The 12,200-nt window shown below is 36.1% G+C and overlaps 1 protein-coding gene across 7 annotated transcripts in view; it reads left to right on the forward strand.

Moving 5' to 3' along the window:
- The window catches only part of mtus1a (microtubule associated tumor suppressor 1a), a 39,672-nt gene extending 27,472 nt beyond the window's left edge, over positions 1–12,200 (forward strand). For 6 of the 7 annotated variants that reach the window (XM_055177756.2, XM_055177753.2, XM_055177755.2 and 3 more), the window contains 7 exons: positions 2,737–2,951; positions 3,808–3,913; positions 9,593–9,666; positions 9,781–9,876; positions 10,281–10,394; positions 10,487–10,584; positions 10,818–12,200. In XM_055177756.2, coding sequence (XP_055033731.2) covers positions 2,737–2,951; positions 3,808–3,913; positions 9,593–9,666; positions 9,781–9,876; positions 10,281–10,394; positions 10,487–10,584; positions 10,818–11,031 — 917 coding nt within the window. In that variant the 3' untranslated portion in view covers positions 11,032–12,200. Of the gene's footprint in view, positions 1–2,736; positions 2,975–3,807; positions 3,914–9,592; positions 9,667–9,780; positions 9,877–10,280; positions 10,395–10,486; positions 10,585–10,817 lie in introns of those variants that run through there. The other variant, XR_008637280.2, reaches the window with a different exon arrangement.

The raw sequence follows: 12,200 nt of genomic DNA on the forward strand, positions 1-12,200 counted from the left end.
ATGGACTAATCCTTTATCCTTTTTTTACCTTTAAATAATGTCTCTAAAACTATTTCAGTGATAGAACAACTTTTAACTGGACAAATTGTACTGTTGCTGCAACCTGAGCAGCCTCCTAGCTGCTACAAGCACATTCTGAAAGTGTTGGTGGAGGGTAGAGCACACAGCCCCGCCCCTCCTCCTGCCTGCAGAAGAGTGTCTGATACCAGGCACTGTTGTGCTTTTCAACCACATGGGGGAGCTGTAAGTCATTTTTACATGGAAACTACATAGTGTTGCTTTAAGAGACACTTCTGCAGACATCACCCTGTCAAGAGTTCGATGTCTGCCCTGGAATGTGAAGGACCCTAAGGTCATACTGTACTTGTTGTTTTAGATAAGTACAGATAGATGCTAGGGTCTAATGTCCCTTATAGTCTAGTGGTCATGTAAACGCCACCCCCATCAAAAATGAGAATGTTATTGACTGAATGCTCTCAGCACCTATACATTAATCTAATACTTTCGCTTCATATCCACTTAATCCTGGCCTCCTGCCATTCAGAAATGCCGGTTTGTTGGCCGAAACCATATAAATATATTTAATATATAAAAATGTATCAAATAGCAGAATATACTAAATTTAAATTTATTGAGTTTAAAAGCTTTTTTCTCCTGTGTAATATGAGTCTTATGCATGACTGCTTTATTTGAAAAAACAGGCTAAAGTCTCATCTTATGAGATTATAAGCAATTTCAATCATTGATTTTGATCTTTGGCATTGATCTTATTAGTCAATATTAAAGCTTAATTTAAATAACATTCTGCTAAATATGTAGGATGATTTTATGTAGAAAACCGTAAATCCCAATAAAATGTCTTCAGCTATGTTTTCACATACAGGGTCACTAAGTAACATATAATCACTTCTTGAGCATATTAGCACATTCCAGCACCTTAACCATGTCTAAGACCCCTTAAGAATTCCTCAGCCCCCCACTTGATAAGCCACACAAAAGAAGTTGTACAGAAATAGGTCTCAATTTACAGAAAGCTTCAAATACTCCTATACAGCTTTTAATCTAATATATACACAGTGCTCAGTGTGTCTACTGTAGTATGCCATGTTTCTGGCCCACCCCCAGATTTGACTTGCAGTATAAAACAAAAGTGTCTTTTAACACAGGACAACTGCTTTCTGGCCATGAGGCGTCTGCTGTCTTCACACAAAACCTGCTTGAACTGTGTCGAATCAATTTTGCTTGATACTTGACATGTGACTTGAGCCATAATGCCATACAGTATGCAGAACGTCAACAGCGTAGCTTTTAGTTTCCCTCTTGTGTGTTATTTTCTGGAGTTTTTATTTAAGCACTTATCATATTTGCAGTGTAGCACGATATTAGGCATGATTTAACTTAACCAGACGTGTTAAACTACTATATACATATACGTATACGTACACGTGTACACGTACACATAGCAGTCCAACAATGTTTTTTGAAATTAGCTTAGAAATCTCATGTGCACAACAGTTTTAGCTGTCGAGTCGTGACCTGTTGTCCCTCTGTGGAGGAAAGCACATTCATCTTTCGCTCCCAATCGTCTGTTTCTTTTTAGCTTGCATTGTTTGGATTATTTATAGGCCTTGTGCTGTGCTCTGCATTATAAATCTAACCTCCTAATAGAATTACTGTAGGTTCATGAAATACATCAAGCCATTAGAGTGATCAGGGTCTGGCACATCTGCTGTGTGTTGCTCTGTTGCGATCATGATTTAACTTTGTCCTGTATACTGAATCATGGAGCAAGTGAATCATGTGCTGCTACTGGATGTGGATGAAATGCACTACGTCGTGAATGTGCGTTGGTTGCAACCCGAAGCACATTTTTCTTACAAAATTGCTAGATTGCCCTCAATAGGCCTTTTAACCCCTTTAGCCGACAGTATGAGTTCTATAAAGAATGCATAAACTTTTTTTAGGCTTTAAATCAGAAGCACCATTTACTACCATTTTAAATCTTTTTCTTTAATATAACTCATTGTGTTTGTCTAAATTTAAGATAATCGTATACATTGAGGGTGAGTACATGATGGGGTAATTTCCATTTTTGGCTGAACTATCCCTTTATTACGCAGTCCCACCAGATTCACCTGTCACTTCATTCGCTGAATGGTCTGATCATACAGTACAAAAACAAGAGCAGCTGTAACATTCAGCGTTGCCACTTTGTGAATAAACTATAGTAGCACTGTGCCCATGTCCTCTCTGCTTTGGGATAAAGTGTCATCTGTTTTGAATCATAAGAGTTGGGCAAATCTCTTACCCAATTCTGATTGAGGGACACGGCACACTAATGGATTGAGAAACTTTTGTTCGGGGCACCACTTTTTAATCCACAAAGAACTTTCCCTCTGGATTAGTTCGACTCATTTCGTGTAACAGTTGGCGCTTTATTTACAGTACTGTTAACTGTAGAGACAACTGGGAACCATTGCAGAATAGTTTCGCAATGAATCATAGCTAGTGTCGTCAGGCCCTGATGTCAAATGCTTTGCAGATTTGTAAGGGATATTCCACTGTGGTGTGAAATATAGCATATCAATATTTTCATAAACCACTGCATTGAGTATCAGACCGTGTTACTGTACATGACCTACTCTTTTTTTAGTGACCTTGAGATGTTTTGTCATCATACTTTACTCAAAACTCGATGTATCGGATTAATAAATTCAATATGATCTGATTATTTAGTAAGTTCGGCTCAGTCCTGTGAGCGTTTGGAGCAGGAGAAGGAGGACCTGCGTTCGGCCTTTGATGGAGTTCTGCAAAAGGTCCAGGAGCAGCACCGTTTGGATCTTGCTGATCTGGAGGAAAGGTTGAAGACCTTCTACTCCACCGAATGGGAGAAAGTCCATCAGAACTATCAGGATGAGGCTGACAAGTGCAAAGCTCAGATGGAGCAGCAGGTGTGGGCGACTGGAATATTCTCGTATGCGCCCCAGTTTCCTGACACACTTTATATTAAATATACTTGATTGCAGATGTTTATGTAGCTGTTATTTGATATTCTTTTATGATACATTTGTGGATATGTTCCCTAACTGCATGCAGTAATGTATTAGTTTTATTGTTGCCCCTATATTTTTTCATTAAAGGGATAGTTCACCCAAAAATTTAAATTGTCATTAATTTATTCACTCTCATGTTGTTACAAACCTGTATAATTTTCTTTGTTCTGGTGAACACAAAGGAAGATATCTTGAAGAATGTTTGTAACAGAGAGAACAGAAGCACCATTCACTTCCATAGTATTATTTTTTCGTACTATGGAAGTCAATGGGGCTTCTGATCGCAAACATTCCTACTAATATATGTTCCTTTGTGTTTATCAGAACTAGAGATGCACCGATATATCGGCCAATAATCTGTATTGGTTGATAAAAGCATTTTTCATACTTAACAGCCGATCGTCATGGCCGGTCAATGCAATGAATTTGAGCTCCGTGTATAGAAAATGTAAAGAAACATCAATAATGTTAAATATTAATGTTCATTACATAAATGAATAACATTTGAGAGAATTGAATCTTCTGAATTCAGATAATGCAAGTTAATATAACCGCCAAACTATCGGTATCATCAGCATATATATTAGTCTAAATAAGCAGCTATTGGTATCAGTGGGAAAACGTAATATTGCTGCATCTCTAATCAGAACAAACAATTGTATACTGGTTTGTGACATGAGAGTTTGTAAATAATGACTGAATTTTCATTTTTGGGTGAACTGTCCCTTTAATGGTTTCATTTACGCTCTTCTAGCTGGAGGAGTTACGATCAAAACATGAGGCTTTGAAGAAAGAACTGGAAGTCAGCCATATAGAGGAGGTGGAGAGCCTTAAAAATCACTTTGAAGAATCTTTTAAAGGTAAACGTTTTTTATATTCCAAGATATATAATGAACCATTAAAGGAATAGTCTACTCATTTTCAACATCAAACTATGTTACTACCTTAACTAAGAATTGTTGATACATCCCTCTATCATCTGTGTGCGTGGATGTAAGCTCTGGAGCGCACTTCGATAGCATTTAGCTTAGCCCCATTCATTCAATGGTATCATTTAGAGATAAAGTTAGAAGTGACCAAACACATCAACGTTTTTCCTATTTAAGCACAGCAGTTTAAAAACAGGTGATTTTAAGCCATTCAAACACAATCAACAGTGCGTCCGCTGTTTCTGTGTCAGAGGAGCACGCTAGCCGCGCATTCGTTTCTCATTGAGCTTGTGTTGTACGTATTTTTGGTGCTTTATTGGCCTTAAATAACACATATGCCTCAAAAATCCCGTCTTTGCAAATATCCTCATATAAACATGACCATTTAGGTCTTAAGAGAAAGTAAACAGCAGAAACATTGCGCACAAACTAGCACATCAGCGCTGCCTCTATTGTAACATAATAATTTGTTGATAAAGTACAGTCATTCAATTTACAACTGTCACTATGGTTACAGGCATCCTGTGCGAATTCTACACGAGTTTGACTCAAGTTACTCGTTCAGGGTTTATATTCATACATAACCTTACTGTATTAGAGCTGTGACTGTAGGCTGTTGTGTGAACAGAACAGACCCTGGATTATTTGTTTATGTGTACTGAATAATATGATATGAAAAAGTTGTATTTGTTCACATTAGTAAATGCATTATATAACATAAACAAACAATGAAAAATATAGAGTATATAATCATTAATTAATTCTTGTTTATGTCATTACAGTAATTGACGGTGGTTCATGGTGCATTCACTAATGTTAACAGTTTCAACTTTGATTAAAAAATTATTAGTAAATGCTAAAATAAATACATTTACAATTAATAAATAATTAATAAAAGATTCATTAAAGGTGGTGATATTCATGTTTTCTTTTTATACAGTATAGTGAGTTATTTAGCTGTTTCGCCTTAATCTGAAATGCCCTGCAAACTACAGCTAGCTATATGCCACATGAGACTCCAATATGGAATTTATGGCAAAAAAATCTCCCCTTAAAATGCTATTGGTCTCGCCTTCATAAAGTGTTAGGTAAAGGAATATGACTTGGCCTGAAAAATATTTCAGTCAAAAGAATTTTTTTCACTTTAATTCTTTTTTGTATGTTATATATGTCAAAATCTGTGTAAATAATAGAAAGGTCGCTGATTAACACTTGCAATTCAGTGTCGTGATGGTTTTAAAAAATTTTCTGAAGGTAGTAAAAAAGGTAGTAAAAAGTAGTAAATTTAACTCAAGGATTTCTGTATAAACCCTGATTATACAGTACACCATTAGCTTCTGTCATAACAAACGGTATAATATCTTCACCATTTCAGTTACAGCGAGGGACTCGACAAGGTTGTCCCCTATCTCCATTACTCTTCGCTTTATTCATAGAACCTCTTGCAGCTGCAATAAAACAAAATGAAAAAATCCATGGAGTATTATCTCACAAAACTAATCATAAAATCTCACTATACGCAGATGACATATTGCTTTTCCTACAAAATCCTCAAATATCACTCCCAGAAACAATTAGACTCATTAATAAATACTCTCTTATATCAGACTACTCTATTAACTGGACAAAATCTACAATGTTACCACTAAATATGAATTCATACGACACTAGTATACAGAATGCACCATTTACAATAAATAACATTACATATTTAGGAATAAAGATATCCCAGAACTTGTCAGACTTATTTCACCTTAATTTTATACCACTATTAAAAACAATAGAAGACGACTTGAACCGATGGATGATGTTACCACTTTCCATTATAGGTCGCATTGCAACCGTTAAAATGTGTATACTACCGAAAGTCCTTTATTTATTTAATATGACACCTGTACAGCCAACAAAGAAATGGTTCACATCACTAGATCAAACAATAAGGAAATTTTACTGGAAAAACAAGAACCCAAAAATAAGTTTACAAAAGCTAAAAAAAAATAAAGCACAAGGTGGTTTAGCAGCACCAAATTTTTTACATTACTACTTAGCATCGCATCTACAATATCTTTGCAAATGGATAAGATATGATACCACCCAAAACCCGTGGCTAGAGTTAGAACAAGCAGAATGTAAAGACATTATTATATCTGATCTCCCATCACTCACAAAAAAAAATTCAACAACATAACCTATTTACAAATATAATGATTAAAACAACTCTCAACGCTTGGTGGCAAACCAATATGCTGATAAATCATGATCTCACTCCACATATCAACTCACCTATATGGAACAACCCAGACATTACTATCAACCATAGTCCGCTCAACAATACCAAATGGAAGGAGAAAGGCATCACACATTTAACTCACCTGTTTCCGGGTGAGACATTCATCACATTTAACGAACTAATGCAGAAATTTAATCTAGGAAAAGAACACTACTATTACTATCTACAAATCAGACATTCTATTAAAACTACAACTGGAATCAAAGATATCGCAAACCCCCCCACTATTTTAAAACATATCACTACAATTAGTAATTCAGTAAAGATGCTAACAAAACTATATACTTTAATATCATCTATAGACACAAACACATCAACACCAGTTAAACAGTGGGAGAAAGACATCAATATACAGACAGATGAGAACTTTTGGAAAACAGTTTGCAGAAATAGTTTTAGTTTTAGCACTAATACAAATATTCAATTAATTCAGTATAAAGTAATACATAGAACACACATTACACAACACAAGATGTTTAAAATGGGCCTGGCAACTTCTGACAGATGTACCAACTGCAACTTAAATATACAGGACTCTTACATTCATGCAATTTGGTTATGCCCGCCAGTATTTCAATTCTGGACCGATATCACAAACAAATTAACAGAAGTTTTTAAAATTAAAATCCCAATGCTTCCTGAATTATACCTCTTGGGCGATACCACAAAAATGAACGCATCTTTTAGATATTCAACACCCTTACTCCTGTCTCTAGCTGTTGCCAAGAAAACTATATTACTCAACTGGAAAAATAAAAGCCAAATATCAATTACACAATGGCTACACTTGTTAAGGGAACATATCATTCAAGAACAACATACATCAAAAACACAAAACCAGTTGTTAAAATTTAACACAACATTTAGCCCTCTGTTGTGAGCATTATATATTGAACTGGTGAGCTGATGTCCCAAATTAAGTCTCGTGGAATTTAAACACAAACTGCATCTACAATAGAATAATTAAAAATAAGTATCGTATATGTTTGTTTGCCATATATTTTATGTATACAATCTTGAATATGTATAGGTATATATTGTAGCCCAGTACTTTCCATTTATGGGTGTGTGTGTGTGTGTGTGTATTTGTGTGTGTATATATACACATACTCTGTATACTGATAACTGACTATGAGGAAATCATACTATCCTATCCTGTTTGTTTATTTTATGTTATATTTTCTCCTCTAACTTGAAACTTTGCATAATGTAACCTTTAACAAATCAATTAATACTATTATTTATATTGATACAGGTGGAGGTAGTAGTGGTTACAGTGTTGATGTTGAAAGTATATATCTATCATAAGTATCTATCATGTAAGTGTATTGTCATCCATAGACCCTATGGGTACTGCTGGGTCACCTATCTGTGGGCCTGAATAATTCGACCGGTTGGCATGAGCACTATCAACAGCATACTCCCTGCCTTTGACCCCCTGTCCGAATTTCCTTGCTCCAATTGGTCTGTCATAATAACTGTATAATCTGGACTGTGTATGTTCCCACTACTCCCGCCACTACAGCAACTATTATTATTATACTTACTACTATACAATATTATACACTAAGTTCTTATCGATTTTTATGTGTGTATGCCGCACTTTCGCCACATAAATTGCATCAATTGATTTCTGCTCACAAAATATGCAGGGCTTGCATGATTTCATAATTCCCACATTTTCGTAGCAAAAAGTCATATATATCTTGGCAGAAAGATGAAAATTTTTGCATTTACTTCACACATGCGCAGCCATGTCCCGTGTTGTCATGGGAATGTTAGGAAGTGATGTAATTGCGCGATGTGAACATCAATGAAAAGCTGCAAAAGCTGTAAACAGCAAGTTCACGCAGTTTTTGCAAGTTCACGCAGTTTTTGCAAGTTCACGCAGTTTTGCAAGTTCACGCCGTTTTTGCAAGTTCACGCCGTTTTTGCAAGTTCACGCCGTTTTTGCAAGTTCACGCCGTTTTTCATAAATATCTCGCATATTCCATCGCATTTAAGAAAACGTGCCGCAAGATGAAGGATTTTTGCCTGCAACAATCACAATAGTTCCTCTTTTAAATCCGCTTAGAAAAGAGCTACGTTTTATTTTGTACCACCAAACTTGCTCGTTTAACTACTCGTCTTAAATAGGAAAAACGTTGATGTGTTTGGTCACTTCTAACTTTATCTCTGAGTGGTACCATTGAATGAATGGGGCTAAGCTAAATGCTATCGAAGCATCGCAGCGCGCTCCAGCGCCCACGCGCACGCACACAGACGACAGAGGGATGCACCAACAATTCCCAGTGAAGGCAATAACACATTTTAATATTGAAAATGAGTAGACTATTCCTTTAACATCTATAGAACTTTTCTGTTTCTAAAAAGGTACTTTAGAAAAAAGTTCTTTAGATTTTAAAAAGGTAAAAAATGACTGGGTGAATCTTTAAGGGACCAAAAATGGTTCCTCTGTGCCATCACTGTAAAAACCTTACTTATATAAGCCCAGTGCATCCAGAAAAATGTTTTTTTGTGATTGTTGCAGGCAAAAATCCTTCATCTTGCGGCACGTTTTCTTAAATGCGATGGAATATGCGAGATATTTATGAAAAACGGCGTGAACTTGCAAAAACTGCGTGAACTTGCAAAAACTGCGTGAACTTGCAAAAACTGTTTGCAGCTTTTCGTTGATGTTCACGTCGAAGTAATTACATCACTTCCTAACATTCCCATGACAACACGGGACATGGCTGCGCATGTGTGAAGTAAATGCAAAAATTTTCATCTTTCTGCCAAGATATATATGACTTTTTGCTACGAAAATGTGGGAATTATGAAATCATGCAAGCCCCGCATATTTTGTGAGCAGAAATCAATTGATGCAATTTATGCGGCGAAAGTGCGGCGTATTTAATAAATGCGGCCCCCGCACAAATATGCAGACTTTGGCTGATTATGCATTGAATCATGCGATCGCATAATCGTGTTTTTTCTGGAGGGACTGAATTAACCTAAAGGAAAGTAAGGAGATCCTTGGTTTATCTAAATAAAAACGGCAGATTCTAAGGTAATAAAAACAATACGGTTCATTATTTAAGGTCTTTATATACTACCGATAATATAGTAATGTATATAATATTGCATTTCTGTCAATAGATCCTCCTAAATGTCATGCATTGCACCTTTAATTATATTAAATCAAAGGTCATTTTAAATAACCGTTTTGTTTTTGCTTAGTTGAAAGAACGGTCTACCTAATAAAAAAGGTTTTGCTTCATAAAAACACAAATTCGAATGAACATTTCATTACTTTTTTCTAATTTCACTTCTCTTAGAACTCAAACAGTCCCACGAAAAAGAATTGGAAACTCTCAACACAACACTGAGAAAGTCAGAGGAAACTTTATCTGTAAGCCAAAGTCTCCACACAACAACCATTTCTGTTCACTCCAGTGAAAACATTTCATAAAGTCCTGCAAATTCATATTAACACATTTTCATATCCATGTCTGTCTTTAATCAGAGTCAAATTCAGGAGCTCATTACAGAGAACAACAACCTTAAAGAAAAACTGAAGGCTGAGGAGAAAAGAAGAAAAGATCTTGCTGAGAAAACCCAGGTACATGTGTGTCCTCAAACAACCGAAACCCGTCATCTGGATTACTGTAGCGCTGTCTGTAACTCTTTCAACTAACACCATGCAGACCGTGTATTTTCCATGAATGGCCAGTTAATATTAGACAGGTTTGTGTGATCAAGGTTAAGTGGTTTCAGGAACTCTTAACATTCTGAAAATGCATGTGAGAGTGTTCAGATAACCAACCTGCATTATGCTGCCAAAGCACTTCCATAAATAGTGCCACAAAGGTGTAGACTCAGTCCTAGCATTTCACCAAGCAATCAGTTAACACAAAGTCATTCAAATCTATTGTTTAATACAAAAAACCCAAAATTTGAACGTGTGACTCAAATGAAACCGTTATATTCCCTGATCTCCATTGCTTTTTTTATTTGTTGAAAAAGGACTCTCACATCATTTATCTGGAGCAAGAACTTGAAAGCCTTAAGGTGGTGTTGGACATCAAAAACAAACAGATTCATGAGCACGATAAGAAAGTCATGCATATAGACAAACTGGTGAGATCAATTCTGTGTGAAGCACTTTTCTTGGTGTACTATTACGGTGTATTCCTTTGCTTTAAACAGTGTAAACCAAACTTTATTCTTAGATGGAGAAGAACGTCAAGTTGGATGAATATCTTAAGAAGCTACAACAAGAGAACGAAGACCTCAAAGCCAGAATGGACAAACATGCTGCTTTGTCTAGGTACTGCATGCTTGCTTTGATTGATTGATTTCTCTGACAGATGAAGAGACACCTATAGATTAAAAAAAAATGATTTTCTTATTCCACCTGTCTTGCTTTTTACACTTCATCGTGACAGATTCAGCCATCTTCAATCTTTGTTTCCTACAGAGACTTGTAACCACGCCTTCTTTTATTTTCATTAATGAAAACTGTATAACATTTATCCGAGTCTTTTACTTTTTTTTATGTAGACAACTATCCACAGAGCAGGCGGTTTTGCAGCAATCTCTTCAGAAGGAATCCAAAGTAAACAAACGACTGTCTATGGAAAACGAAGAGCTGCTGTGGAAGCTTAATAATGGCGATCTGAGCAGTCCTCGTAAGGTCTCCCCGTCAACATCCCTGACACTACAGTCTCCACGAAACTCTGGGATATTTACCAGCCCTCCCGTCTCGCCCAGATAACAGTAGCCTTCAGCTTCCGGGGAAGCACGTCATGGACTTGTATTTGGACAGAGCACTTCCTACACGCTGATATAAGACCATATCAATGACTTGAAGCCTGTTTTAAATGGAATTATCTCACTGTTGTACAGATGAATGACTTAAATAAAAACATTGCACAGAAGCACTTACCAATGAGGCCACCTTTTATGTCTGTCTATGGAGGAGAATGGAATATCTCAGGACAAATGTGATGCTCTTCTATAACCTCTTAGTGTTTTTTTTTTCTTGGGTTGCCTTTATTGCCATTTCTTATTTGTTTCTGACTGGCTGTCTGTTTTCATGGATGTGTGTTACATCTGAGGATTGACACCAGAATCTACAGTATGGAAGTCCAAGTCATAACGCTTTACTACTACCACCAGATGCCTTCAAGTGTGCCGGTGTATATATAAAGATTTTCTTTGCTTTAAGGCGAGTGGCAAGTGTCAGATGGAAATTTTCTAGAAGCTATTTGTGTAGTGTTCGATAACCCTCAAGACATTACGTGATTATTATTTTGGACCTTAGATTCCTAAAGAACATCATGAACTTTATAAGGAACCACTTCATACATCACACTTCAATCATACATTTATGTGCTTTATATTTAAAGGCGAGAATCTGTTAAATGATTAAGACTGAATTCTAAATCAATTTATTGCTTGAATGTTAAAAACCTTTTATCATTGCAATCAGAAATGCAGTCTTATAATAATCATAATAATGATCTACTGTAAAAACTGAAGTGTGCTTTAATATAAGGTCGGTGTGACCACAGGCGTGTGCTATTGAGAATCTACAGTTTTCATCTTAAATACGGGTTTTGTATGTTGTTCAGTATAATTGAGCCCTAGGCGACAGTATTTGAGTTTTTGTCTTGTTTGTTTTCTATCCGTTTATATCTGATGAGACCAATGTAAAGGACTGAGCATGCTCCAATGGCCTCGAGCACTCCCCCTACTGTTTGAAACTCTTCACTGCAGCTTTAAATTCCAGCTATTTACAAAAACGTTTAATAAGTCAATACAAGAAAACAAAGCAATGGTTACTTTTCAGTTTTGATTTATATTTTTAAGCTGTTTGAGTGATTGTTGGTGTGAAACAAACTCTTGAAAATATGCAATAAATAAAGTCCTATTAAAATAAAA

Source organism: Misgurnus anguillicaudatus, chromosome 16 (assembly GCF_027580225.2).
Source record: "Misgurnus anguillicaudatus chromosome 16, ASM2758022v2, whole genome shotgun sequence".
NCBI lineage: Eukaryota > Metazoa > Chordata > Actinopteri > Cypriniformes > Cobitidae > Misgurnus > Misgurnus anguillicaudatus.